The 22720-nt window shown below is 42.8% G+C and overlaps 1 protein-coding gene across 1 annotated transcript in view; it reads right to left on the bottom strand.

Moving 5' to 3' along the window:
* Positions 1–22720, bottom strand: part of ERBB4 (erb-b2 receptor tyrosine kinase 4) — a gene marked incomplete at its 5' end in the record, with an annotated part of 567058 nt that overhangs the window by 77760 nt on the left and 466578 nt on the right. The window contains one exon of the mRNA XM_084209338.1: positions 7263–7448. Coding sequence (XP_084065464.1) covers positions 7263–7448 — 186 coding nt within the window. The remainder of the gene's footprint in view (positions 1–7262; positions 7449–22720) is intronic.

Consider the following 22720-nt stretch of genomic DNA (forward strand, 5'->3'; position numbering starts at 1 on the left):
CTGAGATGAAAGGAGAAAGGGAAATGAGAAGAACTTGGCCAGCATTTAAGCTGATGAATTTTCTCAGCTTGCCTTTATTTTAATCCTTTCCATAGGAAACCTCTGTGGGCTACTGAGTTTGGTAGAAAAGTTACTAAACCAGTTCAATACTTCAGAAGAAATGACTGGTGAACAAAGGGGAAAAAACCAGTGCAAAATTCTCTATAAATAGGTACATAGTTGTGCAGAGAAACATGCCTGGCATGGAAAAAAAAATATCTGAGAGGATCAAGAGAAACTTCCTTGTCATCTCTCATAAGCCCAAGACAACCCAGTTCATCACAGCAAGAAAGAAATGTGAACCCTTCCACCACTTGGAAATGAAAAGCTAGAATGAAGAACGTGGCAAAATGCACTTGAAGTTTGCTGCAAGGGCTTCTCAAGTTTGTATGAACTTTGGGAGCCACGCAGCAGGGTACCAAGAAGTCCCTTGGTATGGGCAAGGCTGGGTAATGCCCCTCTGATGGCATAATGTTTTCTGAGAGTGAGAGCTCTCAGAGCTCTCCAATGTCCATAACCAGAAAAGGATCCTTCCCTTCCATCTGTGAATATCCAAGCTTTGCAGCTGAGTGAGAAAAATAGTCATGACAAATAGGAAGAGAAAAAGCAAATTGTAGAGGGATTCAAGAGAGGAAAACGACACTTTCCCCCATGTATTTTGATTTTGCTCCTCTACAAAATTAAAACCTTGTTTCAATATGGTTGGAATTTCATAGCCCTTGGTTTAGATCCCTCTCTTCTGCACCCTGCACTTCCTCATGGAGCAGCCCATTAGCAAACTCCATTTATGCTAATGGGGCTGCTTGCAGTGCTAATTAAGCCAGGCCTTGGCCCCGCTCCTGGCCAGTGGCAGCGCTGTGTCAGGAGGGGCTGAAGGCCATTATCACTGCACAGTTGGCCTTGTCAGGGCAATAGCTCTGGGAACAGACACATCTTGAAGCTTCAAAGGTGGACAGCTGATAGATGACTGTCATTAAGCTCCTTTGCTCACTCCAGGATGGAATAGCCACTGAGCTGTAGGGTAGGCTCCTTTAATGAAAAGGAAAGACCTTGAACCACAGCCCCGTCCTCCACCTCCTCCCAGCCTGTCCAGTTATCCTTGACTCCTCTTGTTTCTCACAGCTTCTCTTTCATCCCCATCTGTAGCAGAGTAACAAAAGCTGTCTCTAACACTGTTCCTAATCCATTAAATCTTGCTGCAGAAGACAGAGTCCTCAATTCACAGTGCAACCCCACAGGCCCTCCCTGCTCAGAGCCTCCCTGTCTCCAGACATGAGGAGTGCAGCCCAAACCCACTGGCTTTAGGATGCTTCTGGATACGCTTCTCAGCTGCAAAAACCAACATGGATCCTTTGAACTTCACACAGCCTGTGAGCTCACACCCAGCATGGACAGAGGTCCCTCCAGGAAAGCCCTCCTTGGCCAAGAGAGCTGCAGGAGGGCACAGAGCCCTGGCACCCACAGCAGCTGAGCAGGACAGAAAGAAGCAGCAAGGAGGATTTGCAGGAGCCTTTGGCTTGGTGGCTCCTGGAGGCTTCCAGCCGCAGCTCTGTGCCTCTGGAAGGGAATCCTTACACACAGCAATGACCCCAAGGGGCTGCAGTAGCACTCAGCAGAGTTGAAGATGTGCATCTGCTTCATTAAAATTTGATGCCAAAGTTCCTCTCTCTTTTTCCTTCCTGGAGTGTTTTCAAACATTGTTTTCCTGCATACCTGGATAACTGATGCTCTGCAGGGCTTTAGTTAAGGTAATTTGAGAATTCTTTTATATTGAAAAGGTATAAAAAGTAATCCCCTGAAGTACTTGGTTTTCCTTCCACGACATTCCATTGTAACCACCAACTTCTGCTTCACCTCGTTAGTATTCTGAGGGGTTATAAAAGAATTATTACAGTTCAGAACACAAAAAACAGGTCTGGAAGCCCCTGGAGGTTACATGGCAGAACTGGATGGGGGTAAGACCCAGGAGGGCTGAGCTCTCCTCCACAGCTTAGGTGATCACAGGCAAGCTGCCTCATGTTAGGAAGTTTGCTTCCTGACTCTCCCTCTGCCTTGATTTCTTTGGGACAGGAAAAGTTCCTCTGCCCTTGAACAGTGCTCAGCAAAATGAGTGCAGATGTAATGCAAATCAACAGCAGCAGAAAGAACATAATTGTAACAGGAAGAAAAAAAAAAAACTGTGAAAGAGGAGATGGGACTGCCCAGGTCTATGTTGAACTTAGCTTGTGTTGTATGCAATGTTACAGAAGCAAAACTGCATTTCTGTAAGCCCTGAGAGAGACAGAGCACAAAAGCCCACTATCCTAATTCTAACAGAACTCCAGCTTATTTTCCACTGGAGTAACAGAGAGAGAATACAGCCTCAAACACAGGTCCCTTAGACAATTTCACCCAGTGGCAGAGGGTAACCAACCTTTCCTGACTGAAACCCTCCAGATGTATCTTCCCTTCTTGAAGACATTTCCATGAGAATGTCCTTACCCTCACACCTCCAAGTTGTGTGTGTGGATGTGTTGGGGCAGCCCTAGCTGAGAGAATCAAACACATTCAAATATCAATGCACACAGCATTTTTTTTCCTCTTTGTTTATGGAATCTTCCTGACTTATGTGTACCTGTCTCACCCTAGCTGAGAAGGATTCACCTGCTGGGAATTCACTTCCAGGCTTGTGCCATCCATACAGAATTGGAGTTTCAATCCGCTTCTCAAGGAGCCAACACTAAGGGTGTTCATGAAGTATTATTCCCTTCTTCCACACCCTGAGGTCACCAAGGTGGACACTCTTGCTCCCACTACAAAATATCTTGATACATGAGCACAGCTCACTGCTTTACTGGACAGCAAACTCTACATCAAATTGCTGTGCTGATCTCAGAGCTGAAAGGTTAAACATTCATTTCCAAGCAAGACAGTCCCCATGGAAGTGAGACACCAGGAGAAGCCTTGTGAATCTGCAGAGCAGAAGGGAAGAGCCCCCTTAGACACAGCTGCTGTCTAACAACCATGTTTTATGCAGAATGCTTGGGGGCTACTCTATTTTTATAGCTCTCATCCATAAAATAAGAAGCTAAAGCTTCTGGAAGGAGAACACAATTACCCTACAATGATGTAACATCAGAATAAATTCAACACAATCTGTATAAGCTAAGAGAAAAAGCACCCAAGCCTTTTCCAATTGGCAGTAGATAATGCTTTATAACTGCCCTGTCATCAACCTTCAGAAGCTATCTCCAGAGCCATATGTGGGTTGGCAAGCAGGCATTGTGGCTAACTAGCTTTGCATCTAGTTGTACAGAAGTAGAGACATATGGAAATGAACAGCCTGGCAGAACAAGTGAGCTCTGAAGCAATGACTTCCATAAATAAGTGCCTGCGCACTGGCAGATGGAGAAAAGCACAGTTAGGGAGGGACTGTGTCACAGCAGCAACTTGATTTTAAACAATTCCTAAAAATCAGCCTGAACTTCAGACCTGAGGCATTTCCAGTGCCTTCAGTCCTCTTCTTGCAGGGGAAAATCCTCTCCATAAAACCAGGAAAGGTGAGGGTAGAACAATGCATCTAGCAAAAAATACCAGGAGCTGCTTCAGGGAGCAGAGAACAGGACTGGGAAGTCACTGACGATTTTTGCGTCTTGCTGCACTGCTAATCATGCTTTTGATACCTTGCACAAAGACACAACCAATCATTCCCCACAGCCTTGAGGAGCAACAGGTGGAGAGACACTCCCAAGCTGTATGACAGCACCTGAAACTTGGGCACAGTGGGTACAGGAATGCGGGACACACGTGCACCTTTCCTGCAGTGATGGGAACTGGTGCCTGTTGCTGCCTTCTGCACTGATTCCTCTGGGGATCAGTTTATTTCAAGACAAATGGTACCTTTTCCCGTTTCCTAGTCCCTGTTAAATGTGACAGAATAATGACAAAGGAGAATTACTTTAATTCTACTTTTTGGGATGAGGGAACTCCATGCCTGGTGATCTCAAAGGTTTTTCCTCTTAGCACAGCTGAAACAATTCTTTGTGCACATCCTCTAACCCCACTTGACATGATTATTGTGATTTGGAAGAACATACATTTGATTAATTTTCACTAAAGTAGCATAAATAAACTTCTCTCAATAACAGGCCACCTTTTATGTCAAAGGAACTCCCTTTCTCTTCTTGACACTGCATCAGTTGATATTACATTTCTGATCTCACTTCTTTGCACTGCTTGGTTGCCACCTCAGATCTCACATGTCTGTGACACCTCATTTTCTCCTCCCACATCACAGGGCTGATCAAGAAAAGCAGCAGCAACAATTTTCCAAGGAATGTCCCTAAATCCAAACCCCCCATTAAGTTGAAGCCATGTACAGTGGCAATCAGTTTAGAAGCTGCTTCACAATGTGGGGAAATAGTAAAGGTAAAAAGATTTCTAGAAAGCTGTAAAAGTAGGCTTTAGAAACAGAAAGAATAGAAAACTTAGAGCTAGTTGCAGGTGTAAAGTTTGAAAGTAGAAAAAGTTATAGTAGTATAGTAAGCAAGGGTATGAAACTATAGCTTGAGTTTTTGGCTTGGCTAAGATAAACTTTAAGACTGCAGGAGAATATGCTTAGTAAGATAGGAGAAGGTTTTAAGCTTAATAATGGAGTTGATAAAGTAGTTAATAAAAAGAATACAAGCAAGGATTGTGTGAAGCAGATGTACTTTTAGTGATTGGCTAAAACAATTGTCTGTGAGCTTTAGCAACGTGCTATTGGCTAGAAAGTTTTTTAAGTGCTCTGTAACAAAGAAATCTTTGGCTGCTGCTGGCTGTACTTGAGCTTTGCCATCTTTCAATTGTCTCAACCATGTAATGAGGCTGAGGCTGCAATCAAGCTCAAGGATTGTACCCCAGCACACACTTTGGTAAGAATCACCATGGGAAAGCCATGACCTGCCTTCCACAGGCCCTCCCAGAGATCTGTCAGCTCTGGAAGCCGTGGATCAGGCTGTCTGCTCCACTACAAGGCTCACAGCAAAGCCAGCACAGCCATGGTCCATGGAGACAAGGGCCATGTGCACACAAAAAGTGAAAACCATGGAGGATTACCTCTGCAGGGATGGCCCTGTGTAAATGTTTTGCATGAAATAACAGCCACTATCAATCAAAAGAGTGGAGAACAGATGGGGAGGAGGCTGTGTTGAGAGAAAGACTCAAACAGGAACATGGATTTTGTCTCCCACCTTTCCTGGTCTGGTATCAGCCCTAAATAAACCTTTGCACATTTCCATACAGGCAATTCCCATTGCTTTTCCTGTACTCCCCAGCAACTCTGCTTGTTTTACCACCACAGCACAGGACATTCACACATCTACAAAGGGTGCAATGTCAGCTTTGGGTTCTCCCCACCTCTACCCAGCCCTACAGACACTTTCACTTTATTTACCTTCTTCTTCAGGAAGGTTTAACAACAGATCTGATTTGGAAAGAAAACAGTCCCTATGTCCTAACAGTCATGATGCTCCTCAAAATTCTGCTCCTCCTGAAGAACAACAAAGGGCTAGCTGAATTTCTACATTTTCTTATTTTCATAAGAACATTTTTTTATATTTAAGTTATTAAAAGAGGCAAATGTTTACTTAATATTAAGTCCAGCAAAACAACTGCTGAATCTTCAGGTTTCTCTTCAGTGCTAAAAGATTAACATTACAACTTTAATTAAGATTTTGTAATAATAAATGTTGTAGGAAATTCACTTAAGGCTGCACATTTAATGTAAGATAGCAGTCTGTGGGCATGTGTTCATAACAACAATTTTCTCCAAAATAATCTAAAACCTTAAACAACTTCCAAATAACTCAATGCAAAAGGCAGGCTCCAAATTGCCACTTGTAGTAAACAACCCTAGTTTTTCAAAAGCACCTTTAAAATGGATAAGCTACAGCCTTCTACACTGAAAGATCTTGCTATTCTTTGCAAACAATTTTCTTAGTACTGAGTACTTGTTCTTAGTACAAAACTGAATACTTAAACATGCCTAAAACCAGCTGTAAAACATTGTGCCAAGGATAGTTTGTGACCCAAACACAGCAGGATCACCACCTGAGCAGTGACATGAAGGACACGTTTATCTTCCTGGCAGACAACTGATGACAGATCTGGCAATGCAGACCCAGAAGGGCTGAAAACCAGTATATATATATTAACAGTGAACAACAGAGGAGGCAGAAAAAGCACCCTGCGTCCAGCCCCAGATTTCACACAGGGGCTTCTTCCCTCACCTCCCCCTCACCTCGAGAAACAACCCCTCATTAACACTGAGTTTGAGAGTTGTCCTGGGTTGTAAGATATGGTTTGGGGGTGTACTATCACCATCTGTCAGAGGTGGGGCAGTTCTCTTCTGTTCTCTGGGCAGTTTTCTATACCTCTCCCACAACCCATCCTCCCTCCAGGAGATCTCTGCTGTCCATGGCCAGTGAGTGTCCCTGCATGACTGATCAAATTCCATCATCCCATGGGGAGATGCTCTGCCCAGGGGAGGAGCCAAGCATTCCTACCCGGATACAATCTGACACTTGGAACACCACAGGCAGAGACTTTCCCACTGCATTCCCAGAGGAGCAGCTTTTTTCTGCCCTGCATTCCCAGAGGAAGACCAAGCCCATCTCCAGCAGCCCTGGCCCTTCAGAGGAAAACTCCCCCCTTGTGCAGGATCCTGCTCCAGCAGAACCACAGCTGGCACTGCAGGAGGGCTGAGCCCCCATGGGATGGGACTGTGCCACCACCCTGACACACAGGGGTCAGCTCCTGTTCTGACTCTGGCAGTGTTGTTTTGTTGGGTTTTTTTTGTTTGTTTGTACTACTGCATTTGTATTTTTAATTTTCCTAGTAAAGAATTGTTATTCCTACTCCCATATCTTTGCCTGAGAGCCCCTTAATTTCAAAATTAATAATAATAATTCAGAGAGAGTGGTTTTACATTTTCCATTTCAAGGGAGGCTCCTGCCCTCCTTAGCAGACACCTGTCTGTTCAAACCAACACAGCAGTCAAGAAAAACAGTTTGGTTCACATATTGACAAGTCATCTATAATACTGTAAAACAGCCAAAATAGTGTGTATTTTAAGAACTACCCAACCTTCTTGGAAACAAAAACAGGCCTGAAAAAAACCCAACACAAAGAGAAAAGTCATAGTTTGAAAGTTAATTATGAAAACAGTAAGAAATCATTCAAAACCCCCATTATGAACTACATACCTTAGCTATTTGAACACACCAGTTCAGCAGGAGCTGGGAGCCGATGTTATCCTTATGTTCATGGACATAATCCAGGAGGCAGCCATGAGGCATCAGCTGAGTGACCAGCTGGATGGTGGGGCTCAAGCAGACGCCCAGGAGTCTCACCAGGTGTGGGTGGTCCATGCTGGCCATGATGAGAGCTTCCTGCAACGAGAAAAGTGACCCAAGGGTTACCCCAGGGTGCTCAAAGACTCAACGCACTCCAGTTGTTGTAGTAAGGTAGGAAAACCAAAAAGAAAGGCTTCATAAAATCAAGCCTGCTCTCCTTGTCAGGCTGGCCCTTTGCAAGCTCCCATGTGAAAGCAATCCTGGTGTGAGCAGTTCATTAACATAACAATCTATTCCTGGGTGAAAAACAACCAGCACCTGTATAAACTGGTTTTGCACCTTTAGATGGAAAAATGAAAACTATCTCAACTATCTCTCACAAGCAACCTTTCCTGCATGTACACACTGGGGGTTTGAGTGACCAATCAATACAGGGTAACAACTTGTTACTAACCAATAAAGTAATTAGCAAGAAAGCTCCTAACCAATTAAAGTCACAAACAAAGTCATTAAAACCGTATAAAAAGGAGTTCTGTGAATAAAGAATGGGCTTTTTCCACCATGAAGAAAATGGAGTTCCACATGATTTATTCCAATACTCAAGTGACTAAATGGGATCAGTCCCCTGAGCACCATGAATTCCTGTCTGTCCAGTGCTAGGCATTCCGAGGGAGCCTCCAGGCTGATATAGAGCCCACTTGATGTTGGGAGCCCTAAACACAAGAGTCTGCACAAATCTAAAATTCTGCACTGCCCTGCAGAATTTTAGATTAGTGCAGACTTCATTCCCTGTCCTGTTGCAGCCACAGAGGAGATGCAGGTGTGACACACTTCACTGAAGTCTCCCTGGTCTTGTTTTAATGCCTTTTTGGGACTACCTACCAACAGAGGCCAGCTGAAATTAAGGGCATGAAAAGCAGCTATATTTATTGAAGGGCCTTCAGGTACATTTAGGGCAGAGGAAGCCCACCCAGGGGCTACACCCAAAAATTGGACAATGGCTCACGGGTTTTCACACTTTTATAAGTGTGGTCCATTTGCATATTGGGAATTAATCTTCCAATTACAGCTTCAGCTAATGAAGTCATTTACAGCATGTTTGCTTTCTAAATCTGAGCCTCTTAACTCAGCATCTGATTCTTCCATCACCTCTCCCATCAGGTCTTGGATGAGTTCATTTTGGTTTTTCCACACTTAAGCTTTTCACACAGAAAAGACTTTATTTCCCTTTTCCAGACTATAAGAAGTTTTCAGCTACCATGCTAGGTTATCAGCTACCAAGCTGGTCCAGAACCAAGGATCAGAAGATTTAATCTTGGCTATGCTATTTGACCCTGAAGTTCACACCCCTGATCAGTAGCACAGGAGCTCCTTATAAAAACCCTAAATAACTGTTTCTAGAGGTAATACTGCCATCACAAGCAACTGGCATTCAAATATAGCAAGGAGAAAGCTCTTCTCTCTCATTCACTGAGTCCTCCATTTCAAGACCATTTCATCATGGCAACAGAACAATGAGAAGTGAAATGGAATTGTGGCTCCGTAAGGCTATTTTGGCTGTCTTCCTTTTTTTTCTTCCTCAAAAAAACCCCAATATGACATCTGACAACTTACAGAATAACAGCTGTAATAGCGCCAAGGAAAGAAAGAAAGAAAAAAAAAAAGGATGAGACAAATTTGCCACCAAAAGAACATAAAAGTTGGGGTTTTTTCCCTTCCCTATATTAATGCAGAATTAAAAAAAAAATGGTTCTGGCAAGTAGGCTGAGTTTGTATTAAAGGAAATTGCTCATCATAGTACAAAGAATATTTGAAACCAAATTGCAGATATTTGCATAATAGTTCTTTTACTTTCTTTCCCCCTCTTTTTTTTTTTTAGTAAAACAAAAAGATGAACAAGACACTAATTGTAGGGTTTTTTCCCTCCCAATAAGAAAAGAGCAGATGGTCCTTACTGGGGGGAGTGACTCCTTCCCTTTTCTTCCTCAATGTATGTGAAGAAATAAATAAATGAATAAATAGAGACTATTTGATGGGATAATGGAGGAGCAGATCTGAGAAAGATTCTGATGCAACAAATTAGAAAAGGGATCTGAATTTAACTAGTTTTACTCACATTCAAATTAATAGTTCCCACTCACTTAACTCTTAAGTATGGGGACTCCTTGAAACAATTTTAGCCTTTCTTCTGCTGGGACTTGAAAATGTTCCTAAAGGCCACCAGAATAATACCCGTAGACAGGTGAATTACCCAGTCTCCAGAGCACAAAATTACTCTGCCTCATTTTTTTTTCCATTTTACCCCATTCATTTTTCTCCTGCAGATGCATCCAGGGACAGCACCTGCTGCCCTCTCTGCCTCTGAGGAAAGGTAGGAGGTTCCCCATGAGCCTGGAGCTGGAGTACTTTTCTTTCTAACCCAGACTGATTAGAACAAATATGAGATTTTTTTTTTTTTGTCTTCCAAGGGCCCTCACAGAAAGCTTTGAAGCTTGTGTCCATTAGTCTCCAGCTACTTTTCATTGCCAAGTCCATCTGTGTCCAAAGGAAAACCACTTCTGTACAACAATAAAAGCAAGCAGCACCATTTGTCTCATTCTGATGTTACAAGAAAGCACCTGCTTTTCCAATAGTTTTGGGCAAGAGTTTCAGGAAAACAGTGAAAATGTTTTTTATAAAATATTATGGACTTCTCTATAATGAATTAAGACACACACAGAGGGCAAGGAAATCTTCATTATAGGCCTAAGCCACTAATAGGTACTAATTTAGCATGAATCCTGGCTTCACATAGTTATCCTCATCAGTAAAACTATTGTTATTTTTATTGAACTTCCATCTACAGAAGAACTAAAATCAGGGTTATGTGTATCCAGCACAGCAAAACACAAAGTAAAAGAGATTGCAATTGTTCTGCTAGAGCCTAATTAGAGAAAACAAACAACAACAAAGGAAACATTATGACTTAGCAGCATTTTAAGAATGTGTTTAACAAATAAGGAATACAAGTGTCCAGTTTCAAACCATGTTTGGACAGGAAGGACCCTAGAGCTGTAATCTTTGTGGCACTTGGACACTCAGCAGCCTGCTTCCTAATATAATTGTCTAAAACATTTTAAGCAGGTGAGGTACCTAAACTCACATACTTGGCTGGTGGCAGTGGCATCTTTCAAAACCAGCCTCTGCAATTTTCTGGGCCTTTTGGTAGCTGTGGGTCTGCAGCTCTTCTCTCTACACTCAACTGGCACAATAACAGGAATGAGTTTGGAATTCTAATTTAATGGAGAAGAAACTGAGGTATCAAAAGGGTACAGCCTTTTATCCAAAGCCACATGGGAAGGCTGGAGCACAAATGCAAACAGTGTCCCAGATCACTTTACTTTTCTCTCCTGAAAAACTTCACATCCATCATTCCTCTCTTCATCCCTTCTCAATGTGATTATTACATTCTTACTCCATTAAGCTCATTTATACACACAAGCCTGTATTAAACAGTAACATTAAACAATCACATAAATGTTATTTTAATGGTTCACACTTATCTGCCTGCTGTGTGCGCTAAGAAAAAAGACAGAAGCCCAAAGAAGGTTGAGTTTGCAGTGAGCAATCACCAGACCTGTTACTGGTTTCTGTCAGCAGAGCTATGTCAAAAGGGGTCTGGGGAGGTGCAATTGCAATTTGGAAATCTCACCTAAAACTGTTTCCTGATCTATTCATACTCTGCAATCATGTTTGAAATATCTTTAATTTGGCTGCTGTTTCTGAAGAGTAACTCCAGCTAAAGCCCAATTTTCATTTTGACCTTCCAGGATGGGGAAAAAAACCCCCAGTTCTTAAGACAGTGAGAACAAAGAGTGCTCTGAGTACCCCTACAGCACATCTTACAAGATAGCATTTAACTTCCCCATTTCCTACTTTGACATGGTATTGCCAACAATTACAGCTGAAAACAGAACATAAATATTAGCCAGCATGGTGATGCTGAAGAACAGCTTTTGGTACTGGTTTTGTTTCTCTGACCATGCAGTTTGCAAAACAGGGGGCTCAGCAAGGTGCACTTGCCAGTAGCAGTGAGATAATGCCATGTTGAACATTTATTTCCACCCAGAGTGGCCCAGGGCACAACTCTCTTCAGCTCATGCCCTTATTCATTAGTACACACATGCATCTCTGTTCAAGGGGAGCATCACAGGTCTGCTTCCTCACTTTGGCAAGCCCAGAGTAAATGTTACTGCTCCTCTTAAGGCAGATGAAGATATTCACCTGATAAAGAGTTAAGTAAGCACAAAGTCTGAAAAATCTGTTTTCCTGACCTTCTGCTTCTAAATGTTCCTGCCATAAAACGCTCTCAAACAAAGCAAAACAAAAGATGAAAGAACAACTCCATGCCTGTTTTTCCTAATAATTGTTGAGTAAATAAATCTACTTAAAAGCTGACTTCATAGCGCAGTGTGCATTTTTCTGAAAGCACAGCTGAGCTAACAGGAGAGATACTATACTGAATACACTGCTTTTTACATTCCTTTTACAATTCTTCCAGTGGCTGGGGCAAACATCTCTCTGGAATGCACCTTTGACCTGCTGCAGGGAAGATCCAGTCACAGCCCAGCATTTAATATATTTCAAAGCCTTTTGTTTGTCTGCTAGGTCTCACCAATTGTTTAGGTGGTAGCTGACTCAGCCTGTGCAGTCTACGGAACGACTGAGGCTAGGAACAGCACAAAAATACATTTAACAACACCCATGCCCACACTGGTGCTATGACAGTGACACCCATTGCTGTGTTTCCCCTCTACTGCCCATGCAGGATACTGCTTTCATGGCTTTCAAACAATTTTTCAGAAGGCAGCTAAACCTGCAGGCAGCCTGGCAGGGACTTGGTTGCGTCCCCCCAGCCTCACCACAGGTGACTTCATTTGAAGGTTCAGCTTCCAGGTTCAGCTCAGTCCTACCCTTCTCAGACATGCTATTCTGTGTAAAGAAATCATGTCACTGATCATTCCTCTCTTCTCCCCCTTCTCAATGTGGGTGTTATTACTGCTCCTTTAAGCTCAATTCCTGTGATTTATACACCCAAGTCTGGCTTGGGCCAGTATTCCTGAGGAAAGAGGTTTCTGTGACCCCCCAGGTTGTGCACAACATTCTCTTAACTTCTCTCTGGAGAAACAGGACTCAGGAGCAAACAAGGAGGTATTAAAATGAATGAATAATCTTTCTGTACGTGCACCTCCATGCTCCAAGCACAGGGTAAGGTGAATGCTTACAGAAGTGCAGGTTCATCAGAGGCTGTTGCATGAACTGTAGCAGCGCACATCCAGATCCTGCATTCACACTCACCTGGCCAACTGCTTTTTCTTCAGGGGAATGCTGAATTTGGCTGGCACAGCAGGAAATAACTAAAGGTCCAACAGCCCTGTCATTGAGGGGGTTTCATGAGCTGTTAGCCAGAGTTTTGCACTAACACCATCTCCCTGAAACTCCCTCCATGCCTGTTTTGCTTTAGCGTGAAAATGCGTCTTTTATGATTGGCTTTTCGCAAATACTGAAATGAATATTGTATGTGTTGTGTTAGAAAGTGATGCTGTATTAATTCTCTTAAGTAGTGTGTTAAATATACACTACTAGTTTTAGGTTATAACAAAATGTTAAAATAGAAACTATGCTGTGTAAGATACTTTTTCTAAAGAAAGGACTAGCACTGAGATAGCAGCCACAGGACACCTAAATCTCTCAGAGAAAGAGAATTTATTGCCCCATTATCAGAAGAAACGAACTTTTTCCTGCCTCACTTAGCCATGAAGACACAATTAGGATTCAGAGGAAGAAGTTGACACTGACCAGACAGAATCCTGTGTTTGAATGGAATTTATGCATCATGTCTGAGGTGAATGAATATGCAACAGGCTGTTGTTTTTAAGGGTTAATCCCCTGTTAACAGGTGTCCCTTTTTTGGCTTATTTTGCCCAGAGAGAGGTACCAGGACTGTCTGCAACTCTTTGTTTCTATTGTCTCATATTGTCCTAATTTCAATTGTTCAAATTTTTACTACTCATATTACTATTTTTATGACTATTTTATTACTATAAAACTTATAAAATTTAAAAAACAAGTGATTGGCGTTTTTCACATTCAGGAAGCCTCCTTAAGGAACCTCTCCATGCAATCAAACAGAGAAGGTCACATTATGAGTCTTGTTTGCATGTATTTCCTCAGAGCCAGGACAAACTCTCAGGATCAAGGAGGCTGCAAGTTTTGAAGGGGTGGTTTTGGACTTCATATTTTTTGGATGTGAAAGATTTGAGCTTTTCTGAGTTGAGTTTTCAATGAGGACGTTAAGCAGAACATCACAGGGTAGTCAGTGGAGTCAGTGCATACTTACACTGGAGTACAAGTGTGCTGCACCATTAAATGGTGAGACTAAGTTCAGAAAGTTCTGGAAACCCATCTGTCAGGTGAGTCACTACTCTAGGATTAAAACTAAGAATAAAAAATAAAAATTCCATTTCAGGGACCACACCCTGCGGCCTGTTGGTGCACAAATGTGATGGAAACAGCCCCAGAAAAGTGCCACTCACTTGACTCCTCTCAAGCCAGTGCCATCAGGAAAAGATGGCCCCAGGTCAGTGTCCTGCAGCCTGGAGAGGAGCCAGGCATGGCACAGCACTGCAGCACTGTGCCCTCCCCTGCCCACCATCAGAGCTGCCTCTGGCTGCTCTCTCACTGCTGAGAGCCTTTTCTGGAGCTGTGATGTGTCTTTAAATGTGCTGCATCTCTCAGAGCAGGCAACCCCTCTGAGGCTGCCCTGCCTGTCACAGCACTTGCACAGCACACAGGGCACCAGTCTGACTGACTGCTCACAGGCACTGCATGCGTTCTTGACACTGAATAAAAGCCAGCCATTGCCCCATGCGACTCAAATGCATTAGAGCGATGCCCCACTTTCCCCCAAACACCCAAAACTAGCACCAATCAGGGATGTGAAAGCTCTCTCCTCTGAAGGTCATACTTACAGACTGCTGGGTGAAACCTTCCTGCCCACCTCAGAGAAGCACTAGGTCTATTCATGCAGGAATAAACACCTTCATGCACTTACAGAAGCAATGCTGGCTCACTTTGTCTTTTGGAGCAACATAAAAGAAATTAGGAAAAGAAAGCAGCACTGTGATCCCTGTCCTGCAAACACTGAGGGCATGGACCTCTGTGCTGACTCCAAGAGGGCTCAGGTGCTGAGAATTAATGCTCAAATGCTTGGAAGTGTAGGGGATAAATTTTGTACAACCCCCACACCACATGCTTGTTCCTTCTCCCTGCTTTGTGCCAATTAAGTCTCCCAATTCATCAGAGCCTGAGTTAGCAGAGGAGGGACTTCAGTTCTAAAACAATAGGCTTCTAGTGCACAACGAACCACGTGTAGATTTTCCATCAAACACCTGATCAGGGACAGCTCCCACCAGCACTTCTGTCAATCTTGACCCAAAAAAATTCTCATGGTGATGAGAAAAGCAAAATCTAGCCAATTTTCAGTTCACTTTTATGCATAATAGCCAAGGACCTCAGCAACCAGAATTGTTCCCATTGGAAGTTGCCAGGACAAGTAACAGTGGGCTTCATTCTGGGGATTCCCCCCTTGGAGATCAAAAGTAGGTGGTTTAACAGCAAAAATATCATGTCATTGTGACAAATGTTTTGCTTACAGCCTGTGACACACATCATTATTTCAGAGCAGTCTGTCCAAAGTGATTTGTTTCTTACTATTTTAATGCAACTAGCAAAAATATTTGAAGTTGTAACCATGCAGTCTAACAAAGCCATCATTTCAGTGGTGCTCAAAGAGGAGGGTAAACAGACATTACCACTGAGCAGCTTATAGGTATTGTCAGCCTTGGCTGCACATTGCTTTCCAAAGGAGGGAGTTGTTGCTTTGATTTTTGATTTAGAATGAGTGATGGCAAGGTCTCTAGAATGAAAAAAAAAAAAAAAAACCCTATCAAGTTCTCATTCCTTTCTGAACAGTCTTCAGGCATTGCTTTGATATTTTCTGGTATCACTGAAAAGCTTGACTTTATAATCACACATTCCTTCTTCAGGATCAATTTAAAGGGAAAGCATCAGATTAAAGCCTAATTTCATCAAGTGTATAATCAACACTAAGAATTGTTTTAATCAAAGATACTTTTTGCCTGATATTTAATTTCTCACAACAGAGAATTCAAATCAGACTCATCTCCATCTTTCCCTCATCTGTATTCAGCTGCACAAGAGTCTCACACTCAGGACCTGGGTACTGCAAAGGGATGGTATTGGAACATGGCAAGTTTCATTGGACTGTTTGGTTCACTGATAGATTTTTCTTCTCCTGACTCCATCAGAATTCCTCCAAACCTGCCTCCTGCTCCCTGTGTCACATCCACATTGCTCTACCTGTGATTTCCTCCTAAGTTTTACATCTCTGCCTCCCACCTTTTCTTCCCTACCTTCTCTACCTCCTGCTGACAAGATTAGAACTTCCTCAAAAAGCCTTGAAAGAACCCATGGCCCTCAAAGGGCAGGGTGGGGATGGCAGGGGAGGGGCTGGGGCTGCCCACACCTCATCCAGGTGTGGGTGGGATTGCTAACACCTGATCAGCTCTCAAGTATTTCTGTTCCTTGGGAATAAATTGAGCTAAATTCCCCCCTGGATTTCCACAAGATTTGGGCACCCTGCTGTCAGGGTAATACATATGTCACATTATAAACATAATGACTCTTTTTTCCATGTTGATAAAATGTTGGCACCTGCAATAACCCCCAGAGCAAATACAACATCAGATCTTTAATGTATGGCCATGCTCAGGTCCTGGCATCTGTCAGGGCAAGCCAAAGAACTCCCAAACCAAACATGTTTCAATGAGTGGCTGCCTGCCACCAATACAAACACCTCACTCAAATCCATCCATACAACTGTATTTAATACTTTTTACTTCTGCCTGTGTGGATGCTCTCAAAAAGGAAAAATCTCAGTGAATTACAGAACCCAAGCAGAAAATTGTAGACAAACACTATTCAGACTTGCAGTACTGCAGGAGGGAATGCCTATTTTATAAGTGATCTAATTTAAAGATGCTACAAAGAGGGTGAAATAATAATTTATGTCATGCTTTTATCCTCTTTTGTGAATTACCACAATCTCAAGATTATTAATTATGCTCATAAGACAGCCTGGCATCACAGATCCTGCATTTCCAAAGGAAATATCCAACTAATAGGACTCTACAAATCAAGACCCAAACATTTCTTCCTAGCATTTCCTACAGCAAACTTTGACAAGGCCAACTGGGGTGAAAGTGGTTTTAAACAGCTTTGCAGCTGTCTGGGAAAAAAAAGTGAAAAAGGCTCTTTTTAAGTGATACTGCCAGGGAAACTCCAGGCACAGGAAGAACCAGTGGTGTCCCCCAGGGATCAGTTCTGTTTAATACCTTCACTGATGATCTGGATGAGAGGATTGAGTCGTTCATCAGTAAATTTGCAGATGACACCAAGCTGGGTGTGTGTGCCCATCTTTTGGAAGGTAGGAGGGCTCTGCAGAGAGACCTGGAATGGTTGGGCAGAGTCCAGTAAGATGAAGTTTAACCATCCAAGTGCCCAGTCCTGCATTTTGGCACAACAAACCCCTGCAATGCTCTAGGCTGGGGTCAGAGTGGCTGGACAGTGCCCAGGCAGGAAGGGACCTGGGGGTGCTGGTGACAGCCACTGACCATGAACCAGCAGAGTGCCCTGGTGGCCAAGAAGGCCAAGGGCTCCTGGCCTGGATCAGGAATGGTGTGGCCAGCAGGAGCAGGGAGGCCGTTCTGCCCTGCACCCAGCCCTGGGGAGGGCACACCCTGAGTGCTGTGCCCAGCTCTGGGCACTCAGCCTGGGAAGGACCTTGGAACACTTGAGGGTATCCAGAGGGGGCAATGAGGCTGGAGAGGGGCTGGGAACACAAACCCTGAGAGGAACCCCTGAGGGAGCTGGGGGTGCTCAGCCTGGAGAAAAGGAGACTCAGAGGTGGCCTTATCACTCTGCACAGCTCCTGAAAGGCAGCTGTGCTCAGCTCCAGGCAATAACCAACAGCATGAGAGGACACAACCTTAAGCTGTGCCAGGGGAAGTTCAGGCTGGACATCAGGGAAAAATTCACTGAAAAAGTGATTGGGCACTGGAATGGGCTGCCCAGGGAGGTGGTGGAGTCACTGTCCCTGGAGGTGTTTAAAAAAAGCCTGGATGTGACACCCAGTACCATGGTTAGGTCATAGTTGGACTTGATGACCTCAAAGGTGTTTTCCCACCTAGCTCAGTCTGTGAACCATAAGGAAAGCTGGAAGCTCAAGGCACTACCACTGTGTCAAAGTTAGTGCTGGACATATCCAGAGCAGCTGTGTGCATGTGCCATGCAAAGCTGACTTTCAGGTCTGAGGGAGGGTCCATTTGCAGCCTGATCACAAGGCACTAATCCCACCCACAGTGTGGAGACTTCTGTCTGCCAGCACCTATTTTGCATCTTACTGCCACGATCAGCAGTCAAGAGGCTGACATTTAATAAAAAGCAGGAAAAAGCATCCATAGCTGTTCCACCATCAGCCTTCCTAACCAACACAATTACTATTTGACATGACTTCTATAAAGCAGAAATATGGTTACATATAATGAATCCATCTATTCCTGCTGCATGCCTTCACATTCTTGTTTCTTGAAAAGATCTAACCACCACCATGGTGTGATCACCTTACTGGCATCAAAGATGATTCTGCAGCTCAAAACACCATCACTTGTCAGTTCCTTGCTCACTTTTAGTGGAGTTCAGTGCCAGTAAAATGCCAAAGCCCCAGAAAGCCGCAGCATGTCATTGAGAGGCATCCTAGCTGCTTTTTTTGCAGAGGGCTGATCTTCAAGTTTGAGTGGAGCTACAAACATTTAGAAGGTGACACAATGTGGTTTAAGGGGTTTTCTGGAGCTCCAGAACACTTTGAGAGTTTGCCATTAACACTGGCATCAATAACTTTTCTTTTGGTCTGGAGTTTCACTCCCATCTGTGCCCCTCAGCTGATGAAGAGATTTGTCATAGAGCAACCAGACACATCTCCCACCCCTGCAGAAAAGCAGGCAGGACACAGCATTGAGATCCTCAGGGATGGCCTGGCTCTGGAAAATGGTTCCCAGCTGTCCACAGCTTAACCACATGCACAATGTGTTTAACATCCCAATCTGGATTTGACAACATTCTTGCCTAATGAACATAGTCTGAATTTTGAAACAAGGAATGACTTCAAAGGAGGAATTCACCAGAGTTCATTCACAAAGTGATAAAATCAGGTGCTTCAATCACTATCACATTTCAAAACACATCTTCTGGCTGAGGAATTCACTGGAATATATCTCCCATTGAAAGGCTTCAGCAGAAACTCTTCCTTTGAGTTTCAGCAAGTTAATAAATGTTTTATCAAGAAATATTTGTTCAATATTTTGCCAAGAAAACAATTCCAACAGGGAAAATCATTTTCTCTCCTCAGTCCAAATACCATTTTTTTCCAAATGCTTTGGTTATGAAAATAGCTTTTCAGAAGGACTTGTGTTTTTAGCTGGTAACTCTAGTTATTGATCTAAACCAACAAGACTTCATCTAAAAAAAAAACAAAACAATTTGCACAGCTTCAGAAAACAAGAAGCTAAATTCTGCTTCTATGCATACTAAAAACCCCCACTGATCTCTTTCAAAGGGCACTGCCCAGCCAGCAAAAGCATCCTTGACACAGGAGAATGTTTCCAAATGGATCCAGCCCAGGGGCTGCCCATCCACTGACCTGGCTCAGTCTGTCACAGCCCTGGGAACTGCCTGTTGCCAGGCCCTGTCCCACATTCCCCTACCTCATTGAGAGCTTACATTTCCATCAGATCAACTCATATTATCTGATTAGCTGAGAGATAATCTAACTCAGATAATCAGATAAAAGGTTCTTTGTACCTCAGCTGTTTCCTACCTTTGCCCTGCTCCACATCTCAGAATTTACCTGAGCAAGCTGATCAAGGAGAGCCTTCCAAGGTGCAATTTGTCAGCACAGCTCAAAAATCCACATAACCATACTTCCCTAAACGTTTCTGTGTCCTTTATCATGTAAAACATGAAGATAAAAACAAGCCCTGGCCTGTGAGAAACCTATGCAATTCTGTTTTGAACATTGCTTATTCACCTCTGTAATTAAAAGCCTGGTATTCTATATGAAGCAGGAACCTTCAGGATACACTTGTACTCACCTTGCAAGTAACTAAGAGGGAAAAATACCTGTTCTCCCTCTCCTGCTGCTAATACACAATTTGCTTTATGTATCAAGTGTCATTCATGATCTTTAAAACACCTGATCTAGGAAAAAGCTAATGGAAACAACATTTTAGACACATTCTCAACAGATAAAATAGCTTTGTCTGAAAAAAACCCAACTTCATATAGTATTTGCTTGTCTACATAAGCTTCCTAAGGTAATTTAAAACCTGAAGATAATTAAAAAATCAATTTAAAAATTAAGTAATTTTCTCAAAGGTTATGGGATCTGTGTTGCAATTCAGGGTTTCATCTATAAACTGCTACAGTAATAATTATTCCTGTCCCCTTCATCTGTTGTGTCTGTCTTGACTGAATACCTGTCAGGGTGGGGACAATCTCACCACACTTTGATCAGGTCCAAGAGATGCTGTATTACCACAAGAAGCAATACTATCATAGTTAGTATGGAAAATATTGCTCTGCAAAATCTCCTTAATTTTGGAGCTACAGCTTCAGTAGAGAAGGACCAGGCATTTCCAACCAGCATCTGCTGCTCTGTGGGCTGCCAGCCCCAGTGTGACCTCAAATGGATCAGCTTATCCCAATTACTGCACTGATATCTCAAAAGTCTTGGCAGAATATTATCAGCAAGTCAAGAACCACCTTTCCCTGCCTTATTTTTTCCATCATGAGCAGCAGTAGGAATATCTGATTGTCACTTGTAAATAGTATAGGTATAGTATAATAGGTACAATATTCATGCAAGCAGATGTTAATTATTTTTATAAATCTGTGACAGTTGCTGATGTACCAGAGGTGTCTGGATCAGTGCTGAGGCACAGAAAACAATTTTTGAGAGGTTATTTGCAACAAAGCACTGAGGGAGAAGTACTGCAAACTACAGTATTTGGAGGGAAAATGTATTTTGACAGTGATCCTTGAAATTCAGTTCCTATAAGTCTGTGCTTCTGTACCCTTACATCCCTACTAAAAATGGTCACAGCATGATCATTTGTATGAATATATGGATTTTTTTTTCCTCCTTACAACATAAAAAGCCTTGTTCTCCCTTAACTTTAAGTTGTCTTGGCACCTCATTAGATCTGCCATTAACCTCAAACCAGTGATGGCTTGTTTGGGATGCATTACAGTTAAGCTTGTGGAAACAGTACCTCTCTTTTATTAACAGGGGTCCCATAAAACCCTGCATTTTTTAACAGTTTGGCAACATCCTGGCATACACAGTGCCCTTTAGGAACTTAAACATTAACATGTGCCTGTTTATATTGCTAATAGGAGCTGGAGGCACAGAGAAAGAATGCAAAGCTATTTCTTAACTACAGGTTTTCAATTTTAGTGATAAGGCAACACTTGTCACCCTGTTTTCAGTCATAAAATCTGCTTTAAAACTGGATAACTGTGTCAGCTTCTTCTCATAACATATCAAGCATTATTAAAAGACCTTATTTTCCTTAATTTAATAATTTTACCATGTTTTGTCACTTTTATTTCTGCACTTTGCATCTGAATCTCAGACTGTGAGAAGAATCCCAGTATCCCCAGCCACTTTGCTGCTGTTTAAGGAAAACTGTTTCTCCTGTTTGTAATGACAAGCCTGTGAGCTACAGCCTTCCACTCCAGCAGGATCTGTGCCTGCAGAGGAACATTCCCCTCTGCTTAAAATACCACCAACCACTGACTGTGCAGATGAAAAGACCCACACCTGCAGGCACTATATCCTCTTGGGATGAGTCCCCAGAATTCATGGCTTCACAGCATCCAACAGAAATTTTTACTGAAGTCTGTAGGATTACTCTCCTGAAAGCCCACATCCAGATACAAGCATGTATGTCCAGGGAAGAGAAGAAGCTGGAGGAGAGCATTCTGAGCCAGGCCAGATCTAAACCATGGTGAAGGGTGGAAACATACAGCACAGTGCCAAGAAAAAAATACTCCACTGTATTGAGACCAACAGAAAACTCACTGTGGAAATACAAATCCCACAAGCTCCTGATTAAGTCCCCTAATTAAACAATTGTGTATCCCTTATGATACAGCACCACCTCTCTGCTTTTTTTTTTAATATTCCCATCCTTTGCCTGTTCAATTTCTAAACACTTTTTCAAAAGACCTCTCTCCTACTGTGTCCTGATAAAACACTGGCAACTCTGGGATCCTGACCTTCAGAACAATTACATATACAGCCAAGCAAATAACTCACTTCATGTTCCAGTAACCAAGCCCAAGGAGACAAGTATCAACCCTGTTATTGGGGTGCCTTACACATTGAAATAGAGAGTGCAATACAAGATCTCAGTTCAAAATGTTTCCTTTATACATACACACTTTACAGCTAAAATATTTGCATTTGATATTGCAAATTCAATATTTGAATTTGATTAGACTCTTTAATACTTTCAGTCAATCCACAGCTATATTTCCCTGTGAATAAATGAACACTCCCACCTGATTTTCTTCCTATGCACAGATTTACCCAACCTCATGCAGGGTTTCCACATCTTAAAGCACTGCAAAACTGAAATAAGGAGCTCTGCAATTGCCATAACAGAAAGCATCTGAATGTACTTCCTGACTCATTTAGGAGTAGCTCCTAATGTCAGTCCCTCACTAAACCATGGGATTCTTCCTTAAACCTCTGGCAGACTTCTTGGAAGGATTGCTCTGAGGTGAGGTGCTGGCCCTGCTGAATTCACTGGCCAATTCACAGCTCCCATGGATTTCAGTAGTGCTCAGACCTCCCCCATCACAGGCTGTAGGCAAACTCACTTTCCCTCACTGCATTTTCCAGTTAGTGTTATGCCAGCAGAATTGTTTCCAAGCAGTTTGGCTTGTACCTCATCTTTTCTGTGTAAGTACTTTCACCACACAGCCAAATGCTCCTGCATATGGAAAATAAATCCCCCCTGTACACACACACACACCCCTTACCCTCACACACCATGGAGGGGAAAATTACTGAAGCCAAATTTAAAGAAAAAATTATTGCTTCAGATGGAAATAACAGAAATGTAGCCTTGAAACAGTTAATCTTCAGATGACTAAAAGCAGTTAACCTTCATCAAAAATCAGAT

Source organism: Fringilla coelebs (genome assembly GCF_963513975.1).
Source record: "Fringilla coelebs genome assembly, chromosome: 7".
Classification (NCBI taxonomy): Eukaryota; Metazoa; Chordata; class Aves; order Passeriformes; family Fringillidae; genus Fringilla; species Fringilla coelebs.